The sequence below is a fragment of the Pleurotus ostreatus genome, assembly GCF_014466165.1.
Source record: "Pleurotus ostreatus strain PC9 chromosome Unknown scaffold_2, whole genome shotgun sequence".
Lineage (NCBI taxonomy): Eukaryota > Fungi > Basidiomycota > Agaricomycetes > Agaricales > Pleurotaceae > Pleurotus > Pleurotus ostreatus.
Window position 1 is genome coordinate 3,871,631 of NW_023503157.1, and position 17,521 is coordinate 3,889,151.

General features: G+C 51.9%; 9 protein-coding genes across 9 annotated transcripts; 2 read left to right on the top strand and 7 right to left on the bottom strand.

The window, feature by feature from the left end:
- Positions 1–7: 7 nt before the first annotated feature.
- Positions 8–1,246, bottom strand: PC9H_004252 (uncharacterized protein; the record flags this gene model as incomplete). Its single annotated transcript, XM_036773839.1, has 1 exon — positions 8–1,246. The coding sequence occupies one exon, from the start codon at positions 1,244–1,246 to the stop codon at positions 8–10; it is 1,239 nt and encodes a 412-aa protein (XP_036635312.1).
- Positions 1,247–1,789: 543 nt separating this feature from the next.
- On the bottom strand, positions 1,790–2,277 carry PC9H_004253 (uncharacterized protein; the record flags this gene model as incomplete). Its single annotated transcript, XM_036773840.1, has 3 exons — positions 1,790–1,903; positions 1,968–2,172; positions 2,225–2,277. The coding sequence occupies 3 exons, from the start codon at positions 2,275–2,277 to the stop codon at positions 1,790–1,792; spliced, it is 372 nt and encodes a 123-aa protein (XP_036635313.1).
- Positions 2,278–3,401: 1,124 nt separating this feature from the next.
- Positions 3,402–5,263, bottom strand: PC9H_004254 (uncharacterized protein; the record flags this gene model as incomplete). Its single annotated transcript, XM_036773841.1, has 2 exons — positions 3,402–4,878; positions 4,947–5,263. The coding sequence occupies 2 exons, from the start codon at positions 5,261–5,263 to the stop codon at positions 3,402–3,404; spliced, it is 1,794 nt and encodes a 597-aa protein (XP_036635314.1).
- A 1,765-nt stretch (positions 5,264–7,028) lies between these two features.
- On the top strand, positions 7,029–7,551 carry PC9H_004255 (uncharacterized protein; the record flags this gene model as incomplete). The annotated part of the gene is made up of 2 exons (XM_036773842.1): positions 7,029–7,212; positions 7,259–7,551. 2 exons carry the CDS (start codon positions 7,029–7,031, stop codon positions 7,549–7,551), a joined length of 477 nt encoding a protein of 158 aa, XP_036635315.1.
- Positions 7,552–8,288: 737 nt separating this feature from the next.
- PC9H_004256 (uncharacterized protein) lies at positions 8,289–9,644 on the bottom strand (the record flags this gene model as incomplete). The annotated part of the gene is made up of 1 exon (XM_036773843.1): positions 8,289–9,644. The coding sequence occupies one exon, from the start codon at positions 9,642–9,644 to the stop codon at positions 8,289–8,291; it is 1,356 nt and encodes a 451-aa protein (XP_036635316.1).
- An 852-nt stretch (positions 9,645–10,496) lies between these two features.
- Positions 10,497–11,912, bottom strand: PC9H_004257 (uncharacterized protein; the record flags this gene model as incomplete). The annotated part of the gene is made up of 7 exons (XM_036773844.1): positions 10,497–10,664; positions 10,711–10,989; positions 11,045–11,185; positions 11,236–11,326; positions 11,379–11,435; positions 11,488–11,735; positions 11,790–11,912. The coding sequence occupies 7 exons, from the start codon at positions 11,910–11,912 to the stop codon at positions 10,497–10,499; spliced, it is 1,107 nt and encodes a 368-aa protein (XP_036635317.1).
- Positions 11,913–13,557: 1,645 nt separating this feature from the next.
- On the top strand, positions 13,558–14,300 carry PC9H_004258 (uncharacterized protein; the record flags this gene model as incomplete). The annotated part of the gene is made up of 2 exons (XM_036773845.1): positions 13,558–13,916; positions 13,973–14,300. 2 exons carry the CDS (start codon positions 13,558–13,560, stop codon positions 14,298–14,300), a joined length of 687 nt encoding a protein of 228 aa, XP_036635318.1.
- A 417-nt stretch (positions 14,301–14,717) lies between these two features.
- PC9H_004259 (uncharacterized protein) lies at positions 14,718–15,871 on the bottom strand (the record flags this gene model as incomplete). The annotated part of the gene is made up of 2 exons (XM_036773846.1): positions 14,718–14,978; positions 15,263–15,871. 2 exons carry the CDS (start codon positions 15,869–15,871, stop codon positions 14,718–14,720), a joined length of 870 nt encoding a protein of 289 aa, XP_036635319.1.
- Positions 15,872–16,272: 401 nt separating this feature from the next.
- Positions 16,273–17,488, bottom strand: PC9H_004260 (uncharacterized protein; the record flags this gene model as incomplete). The annotated part of the gene is made up of 4 exons (XM_036773847.1): positions 16,273–16,416; positions 16,467–16,694; positions 16,748–16,828; positions 16,886–17,488. The coding sequence occupies 4 exons, from the start codon at positions 17,486–17,488 to the stop codon at positions 16,273–16,275; spliced, it is 1,056 nt and encodes a 351-aa protein (XP_036635320.1).
- Between the last annotated feature and the right edge of the window lie 33 nt (positions 17,489–17,521).

A 17,521-nucleotide genomic window follows, 5' to 3' on the forward strand; every position in this document is an offset into this window, starting at 1 on the left:
AAATCTTTCACTTGTTCAAATCGTCTGAAAACCCTGGCCCAATTGTCTCGTTGATTGACGCGAAGTTGTTGATGCGGAAGGTTCGGACTTTGGAAGCCGGGAGCATTTCGCAGAGGTTGAATAATGGCAATGTATCACGTTCCGAAATTGGGCAATGTATATCGAGCGCTGGGACATTGCTAATCCACGCTGTTAAGCGCAGCCCAGGACCACCTTCGTTCAGCAAACTTATGCTGTTGATATTCGCAGCAACGTCACTGCTTGCGAAGCGGGAGACTATACCCGAAACGTTGTTGATATCTGCAAGTTGCACTGGGGCCCTCTTGGATTTAAATCGGACCAACGAAGATGGTGGATAGCGAATGCATTGCAACAGGGAGAAATACTCGAACCTGTTTGTCCTGAAGGATATAGCCTTGAGTTTGGGGAGTTGGACCGGTCCATAATGGATCATCTCTTCGGCAGAGGCGTCGAACGTACATCCAACATCGAGATCCTCCAAGCAAGGAGTATTTTGCAGAGACGACAGGAGCGTGGCCATTGACTCAGAGCCGAAAGAATTCTGATCGTAGTAGAATCGGCGTAGGAGAGGCATAGGTGGGATCGTGGGTAGACGGATGCCATATAGCTGGAGGTCCAGTATCAAAGGCATCTGTACAGCCGCAAAAACTCGGTGCATTGATTCTGATGCAAGCGGTGATATGTTGCATAGTACCAAAGACTGTAACCTAGTCGGGACGTCAGGTGTGGCATGGGCTATTGCGATTTCCATGACTTCCCAAAGGCGGGAGTTGTCGGCACAAATCAGCAAGTCTTGAGTTCTGGAGATCTGCGACATAACAAGTTTGACGGTATCGGGTTCATATCTGAGGGGAAAGAAATGAATAGAGAGAGGCGCGTCTTTCGAGCGTGTTAGCATTGTTTTGGCCCAGTCAAGGTGCATCCCCATAAGTTCGAAGGTATTCCACATGCGGGCTTCATTGACAGCGATATCCCGCCAATTCCGACACACGCATGCCACATTCAACCAGCTCCCTTGACGTGTGTTTGTATGAGACGCGAGCTTCGCCAGAACAAAGATCTCGCTAAGGAGTTCTGTTGGCAGCTTGGAGATGGGACTATGGATATTTCTTTGGGTTCGTAGCTCTCGGATGGCTGCTTCGGTAATTTTCTCATCGATTATTGCTTGGGCGTCCCTGGCAGAGACTGATTCGCCGCTCAGTCGAGCGATCTGCGGTATAGGCATTCAGTGAGTACACGGACGGCACGATGGGACTTGTTACCTGGGCCATTTATGGAAGATGGTAGACGATCGTCTAGTAGCTTTGAGGACGGTGAACAGGTTTGCCAAGTCTCGTGATTGACCTACATAGGGGTCGAGATAGAGGTGTCGAGGTGTGCTAATACTACATATGAGGTCTCTTGGCTCTCAGGACTATCCAGAACTCTGTACTAACGATCTGTCTTGGGGTGGGATCAAGTGTGATGAAAGAGGGAGCTAGAGCCTGAGATATATAAACCTCGCCTTGTGCGGATGTTTCACAACGGCCTTCCAGCTAACCAACGTTGAACCGTCTCTAACGACTCCCTAGGTTTGTCTTATGGGACCTAGTTATATAATAAGCAACGTCAGAGAAAATTCGAGGGAAACAGCACGTCAACCCTTTCGCACTCCTGGTCCTCCCAGCCACTTTCCAACCAATCACCCAGTCCCTCAGCGGCTGCTCATTGAAAGTCCACCATTCATTCCCAATCCAATGAGCGAGCCAATCATACAATCCCACATAGATTAGAACATGTACGTCGCGTTCCAAAAGTTGCGCGACGTATTCAACGGAGGAGTGCAGTCTGCCGTTGTCAAGGTAGAAGGAGAGTTCAACGGCCGGGCTACTGGATCCATTGCCTATACCGGGGTAGCTAGGGCAGAGGCAGTCAGTCCCTACTCCCAAGGGTTGTACGGAACTTACAATCCGTTTCATCTTAACACAAGTGCTGAAGTAAATGGAGCACTGGACGTCAGGCCAAGTCAGCAGTATGCTGAGCATATCCATCCAGCCACAGAGTCGTTTCGACAGCACTCGCCTATCATCACCGAAACTAGATTGAGGGGTGCTGTACGAGCTTTGCGTTCTGATCATAACCCGCGGACGCGTAAACGGGAAGATAACGTCCCTAGCACGGAAAGTCAGTCCTTTCAGGCTTTGCTACGGCTTAGCGTACGTACCGCGTAGGATTCCCCGGCCATATGGAAGGCCCGTCCTTTGAACTCCGTGACATGTTCGAAGAACATAGGAACGAACGCCGCCATATCCCTAGCGGCGTCCTCGGTTGTCGACTCCATTGGACAGAACGACGTCAGATATTGCCAGCTCAGAGCACAGTATTCCTACTGACAACGGTCTCCCCAAACTCAGCATACGAAGAGCCTGTGCCAATAGGTTGGTTGATAAAGAAGACGTTGGCATTCGAGGTCCACGACTCTGGATGAAACGTCGTTCCGTTGTGATCGCCACCAACTCAAAGCAACATATTGGTGCTTGACGATTGGACCTTCTCTGCACATCGCTCGCAACCAACCAGGGGAACTGACGGAGCTCACTGCGCAGCCTTCCATCATGCGCCGGAGCGCGGGACGCAGATAAAGAAAATTATGAACATTCTGATATACAATACAATAAGAAATACCAATAGAGGGTTCCACGGACAGACCAAAGAGAGACGCGGGAGTTGGTGATGGCTGCGACATGCGCGCAACCCTGTGGAGGCGAAGTCGGCAGCGAGAAGTGAGCTTATATACGTAAGGGTGGGGTGGGGTGGGGTATTTGGACCAGGAAGAGGGTCGGCGCATATACCCTTGTCAAGAAGGCGCGAATTCATTGACAATTATCGTGAGTAGGTGTCATTAGGATGTCGTAGTCATAGTCGTAAGGGTATAGAGTAGTCTGGAGTGGACCGCGACTGCATGTTGAAACGCACGGCCTGGGGGGTCGTCATCCGCGCAGCCGAGGGTAGATGACGTGGCCTTGCCGGTGACTCGTATTCAATAATACGGAGGGTCGCGGGCTGTCAAAATATAGTACATATACAGATCCTTTTGCCGTTGGCGAGAAAACAGAGAATGATCCTTTCCCGGGTTGCGGCTGGGGATTAGATTTCAGTAGGGCGGTGGCGCGCGAGCTTGACGGTAAGTGGTTTTGATTCGAACGTTGTTGTTTCAGTGCATCGTCCCTACGGTGAGCAAGATGATACCAAGGGGTTGAGGACTAGGGCACATGGGCGGTGGCGGGGAAGCAAGATGTGAAAGCTAGCGTGATGGTCGGCCAACGGAGATGAGGTGGGTACCCCTTCGTGTTTATCAAGCATCTCCTCACCTCACTCCCCATCCATAACCTGCATGTCGACTAGCGACTTGTCCCAGTCATGCCCATACCCATCGAACTCACGCCTTTCAGCATGTCCGTGAGGATGCCGGCCGGGCTAGGGAGCGAAAAAGAAGGCCTGCGACGTTGTCCACCTTGCGTGCTCAGACTTCGCGAACGCTTGGTGCTGCCAGAAGACTTGCTGCGTGACGGACTGCGGGGTGCCGGGTCATTTTCTTGGAATCTCGTAGCGGGTGAGCGGGAGCGAAGGAGGGATGGTGGCGGGGCGGATGAGGGGAATACGGGTAGGGCATCATCGGTGTTCACTTTGGAAGGGGTTGCGATGGCGGGGGTTGTTTGTGTGCGCTGTTTCGGAGGATTAGGGACGCCGAGGATGGGGGTGGTAGGCGCATATACGAGTGCGTCCTCTCGATCTATCGACTCTCTGGATCTCCCCCTTTCTACAGGATCGCGAGGCGAAAGGAATCCCTTTTCACATCTATGCTTCTGGCCGCTTTTACGTGCTCCTTTACCTCTTCCATTCGACAAAGACTCGCTAGAGCCGGATTTCGAGCTACGCAGGCTGTCCCGTGAACAGGATCCACTTTTGTTGAGACAAGAAGATGAACCATTGGGTGACGGCGGGATGCTATTCGCCGGAGAGGGAGGTGCACTATTCACCGATCGAATGCTAGGTGTTCGTGAGCCAGATACCGATCCAGAACGATGGGAGCCAGGAACAGGGGATGCGTTAGGCGAACGACGGGGAGAAGGAAGGGGGAACAGCTGATCTTCGTCGTCTTCATCCATTTCTCTGATTGGAGAGGACGAGGGTTTTCGTTCAGCGATATCTGAGAACAGGTCGCCATTCAGACTGGGAACCGACGAATCGGAGTCGATAGATGAATACGAGGCCTCCCGGACGCGAGTAGGGGCAAAAGGCGGAGCGTGTACATCAGAAAAGCGCTTTCGCTTGTCTACTTCGTCCACGGTGATAGCGCATGCCCCTGTGCCTGTGAACCGAGAGGCTACAACCGCCGTGGCGTTCTTCGCAGGACAGGCGACAGCAGCAAATCCCCCATTTGATGTGCCCCGTCCACTAAGTAAGTGGACATCAACGATATTCGTGCAGGCTGAAGTCGGTGGATGCACGGAGTGCGCACACGGATCACTTCCGACCGAATCTAAACTCGCGCTTCGGCGCCTTCTGGCCCCACGGGTGAACTTCTCCTTCCAGTGGTCCCCTTCCTTCATGCACTCCTCAGTGATATGGAAGCAGTCTGGGCAGCATGCCCTGAGAGGTATGGTTGCAGGAGTGGGTGATGAAGGGCCAACCAATATTTGCTTGTGAATCGTTGGCAGAGGCAGAGAAGGGCTCCGCGTTGGAGTCCGCGGCCTACGACTTCGAATCGGCGAAGGGGGCGCCGCTAAGAATCTCCCTGACGGCGTATGCCTTATACATGGCGAAAGAGGCTTGATGGTGGGTGAACGCGTCGGGGATTGTGGTTTCGCCATAAAACTGTAGTTCCGTTGTTTTTTGCTGAGCATTCACCGAACTTCTACGAATGACTAAATATATGCGCATACCTTGGGATAGGAAGCTTCAGGACGATATGCCTGTCTTCTGGCGAAGAAGATAAACCCGCAGGCGAAGTCGGATCGTCGGTCGCAGATGTATCACTGTGAAATCCATTGCTGGGTCTGCGCTTCCATAACGGCATCGAATAGGTTCTTGTGGCCATCAGGTGTCGCCTGGAACGATGCTGAGCCTCCGGAATGAGTACGCATTCGCTTTCGAAGCGAACGATCCTCGAGGAGCTGCCTGGTAGGCTCGAGCTCGCCGTGATGGGGCCCGTCGGTGTCGCAGAAGAGAGAAGAGTGGTGGAGGTCATTGTCGCTGCCATTGTGGAGAACGGTACTAGACGTTCAGGCCACGAAGCAGCAGCAAGAATTGAGGAGGTGGTGGTATGAAGGAAGCTAAGGCTGAAATGGTGCGATTAGCTTCAAGCTCCAGCCAGGGCGCCAGGGCCGGTGCACGCCAAAAACGGCAATTGCCGACCCTTGAAATCTACGCCCACTGGTGTTCCACCGATTTCAGTCTGAACGTCTCAACTTGTTCTCAAGAGAAATAGCGAACACGCTCGCTACGTAACGCACACACAGGGCTAGCCGCCACGACTCACGACTCAGAAAACCACATATTTCCATGTACAGGTTATACAATCCTGGTCTTGCGCGTGCAAATGGCAGGCAGACGCTGGAGAGCATATGAAAAACTGAGAAAATGGAAGCGTACGATTTCTGCGAGCACGGCGAGATAGGATCAACATGATGCGCAAAGGTTGCGCATCGGAGGTACACCTTGGAATAGCAAGTCTTAACCGAGTACCACCATCAAGGCTAGATCCTTGGCGATATATCATTCGGTGCCTCTTGTGATCCATTGATGTTGCAGGGCTATCAATATGTCGTCCGTTGCGGTTCTGCGGAGACTCTGCAAAGAGGGTTTAGTGCAGCAGACTGCAAGGATTATTCCTTTTTCGCTATCATGGCGAGCAACTACTAACGAACTACAGAGTGGATTTACGTAGTATCATGTCGGAGTGGAAGTACCTGTTCCGACGACACTGACATGTAGAAGCAAGTGAGTAGTAATGGGTAGCTATGGACGATGGCGGCACATCATGACCGTTGGCATGTGTGTACAACGGTGAGACTAGCTGCTGCAAAGCTTAAGCTTAACCACCGTCTGCCGTCCGAGGATAACTGACTGACTATGAAAAGGGGGCGCTTCAAGCTCAAAGGATAATACATACATCGATTGCGGGAGTGACGTCCCAGGAGTCGGCAGTGAGTTTTGAGGCCTTGAATATATACGATCGGGACCACTGGCTGGAAGAGGAGTCCAGGGAGGGCTCGAGGGTGCGTCGGGGCGGAAACTACGAGGCCTCCGTGCAGAACTCATCGGTGCCGAATCACTGGGCAGCGAAGGAGGCTCCCTGACGAAGACAACACAAGACACCTCTTTCGCTGTCGCTCAATCATGGTCAACTCTCGAAGGCCCAGTGCATTCAGCGACGACTCGGATGCTATCCAAGCCATGTCGTTCAACGCACCCACCGACCGGCTGAGAAATTATTCAATGACCTATAGAAAGAAGATGAGTCGAGGATCAGCGCAAGATTCTCGCTTTCCTCCATTCTACGTTGATGTTGAGACCACTTCAAACCCGCTTCAGACCGACTCTGCCAAGCATTCTGGTGAAGATCGGTGTAGGTGTACCAAATCCCGGCACCAAGGACAGTCATTGAGTGGCTGTAGCACATTGTTTCCTGTTGAAATAAGCTGACGAGGGTCGCGCGATATCCGAATAATCAAGTAGCGTATGGCGTTTGACTGGGACTCCAGCAAACGCATGAATCAGAAGAAAAGAATACATGCATGCGCGCGAAACGATACTACAGTAGTCACGTGTACCCCTATGTACCGCCTAGAGCTGGCTGCACCCTTTTACTGAAGCTCAAAAAACAGGTGGTCGAGTCCTGCATTGGCTATCATTGTTGCTACACAAGTACTACTCCAATGTTACCGGCGGCTGACCTCATGAAGTACAGCAACCTAAATGATGTCTGATACATCAGATGAGTTAAGCATGCTTGTATCCTCCGAATGTTACCCTCGCCCAAACTCCCGCAGACTGGGACAGACACGCCGGATCAAACCCTTCCACAGCCCCAGGACGAGTCCGAGCCAAACGCCATTAACATGCGAGTTGGATTAAAACGAATGAAAGACGTACCGGGGACGGCGCCCCCGGTGCCACCCTCCCCACTGCTCCCCTGCAGCGGTCGCAGTTCGTCTTGAGATCTGAGACCTTGAAGGCGAGGCTTGAGGTCCAGTGAAGGTCGACGCGGCGAGCAACACCCCTAGCCTTTGTCAGCATCCAGCCGTCTACTGGGATGATCAGCACTCACCCATCCACAGACAAATCCTCCCAACGCCACCCCCGCGCAAACTCACACTGGCTGCTACTGACTTCCCGGATGAACCTCCCCAAGGCAAGGCAAGGCCAAACAGCAAAGCACCCGTAGGCCAAATGCGACCGGAAGACACGCCCGCTGCTGGTACGTGCCGGCGCATGGGAGCCGTCTCACATCCTGGGGATACGATCGACGAAGTGCGAAGGCGGTGACATCGTCGCCCCCCTACAAGATGAAGTCGTTATCGGCATATGGTATAGGTAACAGCGAGTGGGCGACTTACTGCGTACGAGGCCACCCGAGCTACGACCACCCCGCGCACCCTCCCCAACTGTTGACAATCCACGCCGGGGAACGCACTACAGAGTAGACGAACCGAAGCGCAGATGACAACAGCGGAAGGTGGCTGCTTGATGCCCCGTCCCCAGGCCGATACCCAAAGGCGGGATGGTGAAATGGATCCGCAACCCTCTCTATTGCTCAATCCCCGTTCACCTCCACCCTAGATAAATGTCAGTTGTCTTCTCATCCTCCCACCGAGCTATGGACGGCATGTCAGCCATAGCGAGGACGATGGTGAGTATGTACTCACCGATGAGCGAGACGGAGCAAGCTACAGAGAAAAGGCCAAGGCGGGTTAGTAGCTGGGGAAAGGAAAGGATGGTTGAAGTTACCTGCAAAACGCTGCTGAGGAGAGAATGTGATGGAGCAAGGTATTTATACGATGTCGCTGGCGGGAATCAAAACAAACCATCACAATCAGCCTCCCAATGGCGGGCGTCATTGGTAATTCCTCTGGTATTGTACGTCTATCCACGTACGCCTACCAGCTAAGATGTCCAGCTACGACAGGCTCGCTCCCGCCTTGTATCAGAATGGCGGCTTGTTGAAGCTATGATATTGCTGTTTCGGCATTTACTTCCTAGAAGACTGACAGGAGCTAGGGGTCTCAATCACTCATCCAGCCATCCTCATCACTGTCATCCTCATCATCCTCATCATCTTCATCTTCATCTTCATCTTCTCCGAAAGGGTCGCTCTCAAAACTCTCGCCACCGTCCCATTCAACCTTGGCATATGACTTCAGTTGACTGATAATACCCACCGCTACTCTGCAATCCCAAATCTCCAATGTGACATCAACGTCTCCTTCGAGAGTGCTATGCTCCTCAAGGATCCGCTCGATCACCGCGGCATTTTCGTTGATGTCGCAATGCCTCAGGAGGAGGTGTCCGAGGCACGTAAAAGGGGGTGGTTCGTTTTCAGATGGCTTCAACAGAGCGCGAAAGAAGTTTGAATCCACTCCCGCCGCAGTTAAGTTCCGTATGCGCTCGTGTCGGTTGAAGAAGCTCGCCCAGTAGGCTACCTGTACTGAAGAAAAGCCGGTAATATGGAGGGTGTGTGCAGCGGAGCATGGCAGCATGATGGAGAGCCTGAACAAAGGGAGCACATCTCCTCTCAAGGGCAAGAACACCTCCAGCATTGGGCCATCACGATCAGACACCCGCATTTCAAAGTAATTCCTATACATGCCTGCCAAAGATACCGCCTCCATGCTTGCAGCCATGTCACTGCTTGCCACACGAGTGAAAACGGACGCCAGTTCGGTAGCGCACGCAGCGGGGTCGGTAGGATGGGTGCGTGATACGAATTTCACTCTCGAAGATGGGGGGTAGTGGAGGAATCGAAACAAACAGGCGTGTTCAGATCGAACGGTGGAGTAAGATAAAACCGAGAGTTTGGGGAGTTCGACTGTTGTGCATTCCTCGCCGCCGTCATCAGATGTTTCGAACGAGCCCTCAATCTCGAGGCGCTCCAGAGAAGGAGTGTTGCGCAAGAACAACAGCATTTGTGACACTGTTGTAGACGGGTTGCTGTACATTGGAGACACGTAGTGGAGGTGGCGAAGCTGGGGGAACATGGAGGTAGTAGGCGGCAGTACAAAGAACCTGACGTCCAGCGTCTGCAGATGGGGGAGCTGTACTTCAGCAAGGAATCTGTCAATCCCCCCGTTATCGCCATTGTCTATGGAGTCTGAGCGAATCATGGTCAAGGACTGTAGCGCGCAAAGTGTGTTGGGAACGTCGATGATTTCCTGGATCTTGGTACGTATAGACGTGTTCAAGTAAACTTCCAGGTCTTGGATCCTGGCCATATGAGACAAGACGAAGTCGAGAACGGCGCGAGGGGTTTCGCGGTCCGGATACGTGCAACTGACATAGAGGGGAATACCCTTGGAACGTGCTATGACTGTTGCTGCCCAGTCGAGAGAGTTCAGCTTCGATGTATCTAGTGTATCCCACATGCGAGGCGCGTTGAGTGCAATCTCGCGCCATTTACGGCAGACTCCTGCCACATTCAACCAGCCTCGATTTTCACGCGTCTCTCGGTATATGTTGCCGTACGGTAGCTTTGCCAACAGAAAGATATCGCTGAGAACTTCTATCGGGAGCTTTGAGATGCCAGCGTGGGTATTTCTGAGCGTTCGTAGGTCTCGTTAGCAGATTTGTGGGCTGCAATTTCCTTGTCGATAAGTTCCTGGGCCTCGTGGAAGTCCATCTGTGTGGTTATTAGCGTTACGGATTGTCACAACCGTGGCTGAGCGCTGAACTTCTGTTTGGCTCTATTTATGTCATTCGAGCACTGTCGCGTCGCGTCCGATAGTTGAAGCACGACCGCGAACGCCAGAAATATCTCTAGTAACGCGTTTAGGAATTTCTCAATACTCGTAGCTAACAACCTCACAGATGGACTGCCGCGATGTTGGATTCTGACAATGTAGGCGGTACAGGGGTTATAGGGGTACACGTGACTACTGTAGTATCGTTTCGCGCGCATGCATTATTTCTTCATGCGTTTGCTGGAGTCCCAGTCAAACGCAATACACTACTTGATTACTCGGATATCGCACGACCCTCATCAACTTATCTCAGCACGCGATGCCCAGGAGCTTATCGACAAAGAAATAGCGGGACACGAATCCGCCATACGAGACCTACGCACGCTGCGGAACACTGGGATGATTGCTCGGTAACATTGTCGGACCTTATAGCCGGGTAGGAACTATGCCATATTATGGATGTGGGCGTTCAACTAAGTCATGATTCCATACTTATACATGTTCCATATATCATATCAATCGTCCCCTCATGCAGACTCACTTCGGCAACGGCGTATCGACGTAGGCGAATCCAGCCCAACCAGGCATAAACCTATCTCCCTCGATCCCCTTCTCTGCATCTTCGGCAATCTTCCTGATTTCCTGAACCTCGGCTGGCGAGAGCGAGATGTACGACGCGAGGATGTTCTCGTTCAAATACTTATCCTTGAATTAGCATCAACGGAAGGGGCGATATGAGTGGTAAACATACCCTGATCTTCTTCGTGCCAGGAATGACGAAGAAGTCGTCACCTTGAGCCAAGATCCACGCGAGGGCGACTTGCCCAGCAGATGCTGGGCGTTCTCCATCCTCTAACGCAGGCATTGTGTTGTTCAAAGGCTGTATTGTCGCGGGAGTTCTGGGGACAATGTGTTTCTCGGCGATCGCCTTGATGGAATCCACAACAGCGAGGATTTTGGGGAAGTTCGCGGCAGAGAATTTGGAGATGCTTGTGCGGCAATCGGATGCTTCAAATTGGTCCGGAGAGGTCTGCACGACGTGAGTTGAGTCTGAATACGAATGCGATCGAAGGAGAATTACGCACCACTTGGCCAGTGATCAAACCCCTTGCAAGGGGGCTGTAGGCAACAATCTTCACGCCGAGCTCACGTGCGGTTTTGAGAAGATCGCCCGCGGGGTTGGGTGGGGATGACTCGATGTCGAGAACTAAGGGGGAGTATTCAACCTATCGAGATGAGATGAGTTCCATGCTCTATCAGGATGTGTACCACGCACTTGGATGGCGGCGATTGGGTGGACGGCATGTGCTCTCCTTAGTGTGGAGGCGGAGACCTCGGAAAGTCCGAGATACTTCACCTTGCCTTCCCTAGGAGGGGGATTAACGGACCGAAAAGCGGTAGACGTTCGAAAGAACTTACTTCACCAACTCCGCCATCGCGGTAACCGTTTCCTCGATTGGAGTATTGGGGTCCGTTCTATCATGACATGAGAATGTTCTGAAAGGGGGATAAGGAGGAGATGAAGTACCTGTGTTGATAATACAAATCAACGTAGTCAACGCCGAGTTTCTTCAGACTGCTCTCCAGCTGCTGTCTTATGTACGCTGGCGTGCCTATCATTCCAGAAGCGGTGATACCAAATTTTGTAGCGATGAACAGAGTGTTGCGAGGGATATCCGACTGCTTGAGCCACTTCCCAATAAGCTCTTCAGAGTCGCCATACACGTCAGCCGTGTCCCAGTGGTTGCAGCCTGCTTCGTATGCAGCATCGAGTACCTAAGGTGGCGACTGATGAGCGACGAGCAACCGATGGATAAATTTGCAACCCACCTTGAATCGCTCTTCATCGGACTCGATCTTTCCGTACGCTGCTTCAAGGGCGATGCCCATGAGGCCGAAGCCTACAGGACTGACGAAGGAGTCACCGATTTTGCGGAGTGGTAGAGCAGGCATACTGTTGTATGGTGGATATGTGGGAGGCAAATATCAAAAGCCTGGGGGTATATATGCTGAATCCGGCCCAGTGAACGCGTACCCTTCCGGGTCATCTACGCATCGTCATGGATTGACTATCACCGTAAATCTCCACCAACCCTACCCAAACGTTTACTCGGCGTAATCCACCTTATGCGCTAGCTATATTGAGCTGAAATGTGGGTAATCCTCCTTAAGGCACGTGGGAGGTGAGGGTAGCAGGTAGTGTAAATCCACCACAACCTCTAGCTTCAGGCCTCAGACTCACTATTGGGAGCCTAGATTATGATCTCGGCGACTGGACGAGCACACTGCACGAAGTAGCTTACCATGGTCCAGTTTCTAGACAAAGACTAAAGTCATTTCATGCGTCGCGACCACCGCGATTGATGAGTAGAGAATTCGAAGTTTATATGCCGAATCACTCGGGAGACGGGTAGAGCGGCTGAATAAGGCCTTCGTGAAGGCCAGGTGTGCGCCCTCATCAGGCATTCCTCGTTGTGCCATGGTCTTGCGGGTCGTAGCAGGCGCGTACCCATTGCGTAGGCGTTCTGGGGGAAAAGAAAGCGAAAGAGAACATCTCTAGCAGCTCCTTCGTTATATAACTGAATAGATGATCGGTGGCTGTGCAAAAGGCGCTTAGGAGCGCTTAATGACAATACATTGTGTGCTGTCTGTCAATAGCACCTTCGTGAGTCGCTACGTTCCATGGGTCCCCAGATGAACGAAGAAAGCTTGGGTTCGGAACCACTATCCCTTCAGAATATGAACGGGGGCATCGCTTCTGCCACCCTACTACGAGAGGTCTTTACAGGAATTGTTCGAACGCGGCCTGGGGGAATGAAAACAAAAGAAGTTCATGCCCGAAATCAGTGCTTTGGAACACCTCAAACACCCGGATATCTGGGAACTCGAAGTATATATCCGGCCGATTATTCTCGCTTCCTTTCCTCTGTAGTTGTAACACAAGTTGCATCAATCGCTCGCATGCCATAGCCGTTGGAAATTCCAGGCCGCTGCAGCTTGCGTGAAGGAAGGTGGAACCTGAGGTTCTAACTCTTTTTACCATTATCCTCGTCCCTAGTCTAGCATCCTTTGCGACGGGGCTGAGTTACGGGATCAAAACAATATCTGCTCGAATATTTGTGCGTTGTCTCAACCTCCGAATTACAACAGCTCATTCGCTCATTGGCATCTTATCAGACGCCGCGGCCCTCCATCGTTCACGTTGTACACCTTCCATACTGCGTACCACGCGGCTGAGTTCTGCACAAAGGCACTCGCCTCTGACAGTTAAAGTTGAGAGGGAACGGTCGTCCCATATACTGCTGGGAACACATCCTGCGCCTTCGAAGTTGGCCCTGCTCCCCGGCAGCAACTTCGCGGATGGGTCATAATTCCCTGGGATGGCGTGCACTCCAAGCTCCAACAATCTGAAACTCGTTTGTAAGCATACTCTTAGCCCTCCACGGCTATCATATTCACCATGCGACCAACATTTCCGAAACAAGATGTAAGTTCGGTAACGCGGGTATGTCACGTAGCATGGTCGTGTCGTGATCGTGTCACTTACTTCTTACTTCAGTATATAATGTTTCTGTGTTTAACGATATCAATATCCGACATGACAACTACGACCACCATCTACCAAGGCTTCGATTCCGATAGTTTTCGTCTTAGCCCTCCTGCTACGTCGATCCATACCACGCCTAGCACAGTGACTATCCAGGCACTACCGAAGTCCGATTACTGGAGGAACCCCGCGAGCCCAGGAGAAAAAGCCGACAATAGACACACAGGGGCATTCTACGCTGTCCCCGTCGATGGAGACAAGTCGTTCGAGGCAGGAGTCTGGATCCAGGGGAAATGGGCTGCACAGTACGACCAGGGATGCTTGATGGTCGTTGCAGACGACAGCGATGGGAAGGACTCCTCGTGGATCAAAACAGGGGTAGAGGTGGACGACGGGAAAGAATGGATTGGGTATCGTCAATTTCTTCATGCGCACCGAGCTACACGCTGACCACAAGGACTAACAGGGGCGTCGTCGCATCCCATTGGTCTGATTGGTCGATTGCGCCTGCGCCCAAGAATACGTCTCAACTCTCCGAGGATCCCTACTGGCTTTTCATCCGCATCGTACGGCGTGGTCCAACGGTGCAGGTCTTCCGTTTGTATTCCCGCGAACCATTCAAAGTCGAGGACACGTCGCCGGACCTCGTCATGATTAGGGAGGTGAAAGGGTTTGATCACCATGCTGCGGCTTCGTCTCACGACCAGTGGCGAGTTGGGGTGATGGTTTGCGGTCCAAAGAGTGAGGTTGGGACTGAGGCTACGTTCAAGGATATCTACGTCAAGTATTTGTAAGGCGGCGGAAGCCACAGGAAATTCAGTACGTGCACTTGGTAGCGAGTTTACCGGTCAAACGCTAATGCTGGCCTTCATAGGTGATAGAAATAGTGAGTGGGGAAGAGAGAAACTTCGATATCGTGTTTGGACAGGGCATGATTGTAACGTAAAGCATCGCAGGGTTTATTCAACGGTTGGTGAGGTCAATGTGGAAGTCCAGTCAGATAAGTGAGGCCCTACTTTCCCGGCAGCCAGTAGAGACGCGTTTGATTGGCTGAAGGCCCGATACAAGGCATTCCGATGCTAAACAGCGGTTGAGTAACCATGGGAGGTACAATTGGAAGTCAGAATGGACACCGGTGAATGTTATTGGATCTTTGACTCTACTTCAACCTGAACTAAGTACAAAGGGTCTCTGGCGAAATTAAGGACTTCTCAAAGACGCAGCGTCGTCGAGGGGGAGTCGTCCCTCCTAGACGATGAACTGCCGCCCGTAGACTGAGGTTGCGAGCGGGGATCGACTGGGATTGTGATGAGGAGGTAATTGATTCTGATGATTCCGATGACTCTGATGATTTCGACTAGTTCGAGTTCGAAAACGAAGACAAAGGAGATTCCAGCTATTCCATAGCACATCGCTAGCAAGGATTCTAGCTGCAGCATCCCGTACTCTGTGTCGTCGGCATTATCGTCCTCCTGAACACACAGGGGTATCCTTCCTTCATAGGGGCCCTGGATTGAGACAGGCGACATTACCACGACCAGGCAAAGGTATGGAGGGGGCTGATAGAATTCAGGAAATTTGGCGATCGGCTCAGTAATATACAGTCATGAGTAACGAAGAGAGAAGTGTACAAAAAAAGTCATAAATACAGGATGATACAAAATAGTACAAGGATAATAAGAGTCCGCAACACAGTACAGTGTCAATGGCGGGCAATGGGTGAAACGCAATTGGCCAGATATATCGCCCTGCGAACCTCCTGCTTGGTGAAGATTCCTTGCTTCTGTGCTTCCTCCAAAACAGCAATGCACCAATCCTGGCAGCGACAAGCCGAGCCTTGTAAAGGAACGGCCTCCGCGATATCCTTTAAGACCTCTCGGTCTTTGCGCGACATCTCCTTGATTCCGTGAACCACTTGGGTGATAGGACCACGGCGTATATCTTCGTCAATTTTCGAACACCCGATCTCAGAGTTAAACAAGGCGTCTTCGGCGTTGTGCAATCGACGCTGCGGGCGTGCCTTCCTACTATAAGAATATCCATGTTCGTGGGGAAGTTCCCAAGAGAGACACCAGTGTGCGTCGCGTTTAGTCGTGAACGGAGTGCTTCCGGTTTGGTTGGCTGGTATGACGATTAAATCGATCCAGACGGGGGAGTCGCTCTCCAGGAAGGGATCGTCGCACAGGTTGACGGGGCCAGCTCTAGTATAACCTTTGCCAAAAGACGAAGAGTAAGACGAAGGGTACGACGATGGCATGGCGCGGGTGCTAGTCTTGCTCGCAGTGGGTAGGAAGTGTAGAAGCATAGAGTGCTCGTCGTCGAGTTCTTGGGAGCGTTGAGTAGTGTAGTAAACGGAAGGCGACATGAGATTTATATACATCTTGCGGGTGGCCAGTCAATCGAGGTGGAACTGGGGCCAAAGCGTTTAGGTGGCATCTTGCCACAACAGCGGGGAATATATAGAAAGCAGGGCAGTGGCAAAGCGTTGCGAGAGGACAAAGGACAAACATATCACCTGCGGATCTCATATCGATGAACATAGGAGTGCAGGATCCTCTTTGTGATTCCGGGGTAATAGGGACTGTGCTGTGCCACGCGAAAAGTATCCATGTTCGTGAACATTTGGCAGAGTGGCGTGTAGCTGCGGATCATGCCTCTGCAGATAACCAAAGCGTCTAGGGACTCTTGGGCACGCAAAGGAGCTTTGGCATTTGCAGACTATCGACACGGTGGAGCATGGAAGGAACAGATGGACATACATATGGTCTAATGCCCAAACCTCGACCGCAAACTCATTTCAGCAATTCTCGTGACCTGAGCCTCCTTCAATCCCAGGCCAAACGGTGGTGCCGCCATGAGAAGAGCGTACTCTCCAAACAAGGAGTTTCGAAACGGTAAAATATCGTCGGTCTGGGTAACAATGGTCAGGGCGGGGAGACATGCTGAAGATATAAACGCACACATATAGCAACTGGGTGGTTTCTGTCTAAATAATAGCCGATATGATGGTCCTCAAGTGAAGGAACGGTTTTGCAAAGTAAATTCGAGCTCAGGCAAATTTCAATGCACATGTCCGAGGACCCGAGCACGATTTCCTTAGCCTCATCGTCAAGAAATGTCGCATGTCCGAGCCGATGAGGCTCATAGGAAAGAAGTTTAAGTGTCTCAGCGGGAGGATTGTCTTTAGTCTGCGAATCGTGTCAGCGTTCTGTCAATAGATGGTGCATAGATCCAGGAGTACCTCTGCAATGTGAAGTGTCACGCCCAGACCAGCTGCTTTAGCTTTGACGATATGGGGCTCGAGGTGGTTCATGTCACCGTTCTGTGGCACACGACATCCATGACTCGGCGAGAAGCTAGTGAGCGGGCGGGAACGCACCAAAGGATTACCACAAACGTCTACGCCCACTACCCTCCGCCCTTCCTCTTTCAGCGAAACCGCCAGGTCTACCACCTCCCCCATCTCAGTCGTGTTCATCTTCCTATCCACGCTGATGATCAATGCAGCCTGTTCGGCAGGATATTTCTCAATCTCGTCTAGAACTACCCGAGTATACTCGCCTCGCGACATCAATCCAGTGGATTTCGGGATGGTCCTTAGTTCGATGTAAGTGCACTGGGGCCCTCCGATGGAATCATCGATTTCAAGGAATTCCCGGAGGACACCACGAGTGGCGCGTCGCAATGCCTCAGGAGTTGCTGTCAAAGCATATATTGCAGGGAATAGTCTGAAGAAATCATGGATTTCCTCTAATCCAACACCGTCGGGGTGTTGTAACTTCTCTAATCCGACTTTGACTTGATCAGATTGATCGTCGCCCACAGGGAAATCGCGAGCTATCTCTTGGAGAGTTGCTATCGGAATCGAGCCGTTTAAGTGCGCGTGTAACTCTGCTTTGGGTAGATTGGCAATGAACGCGATTTGAGTTGGCGAGAGGGATTTGAGGGCCAAGGCCGCAAACCCTGCGACTTGGGAAGGCATGAAAGAAGGGAATACTTAGGGGTGGAGAGGGGC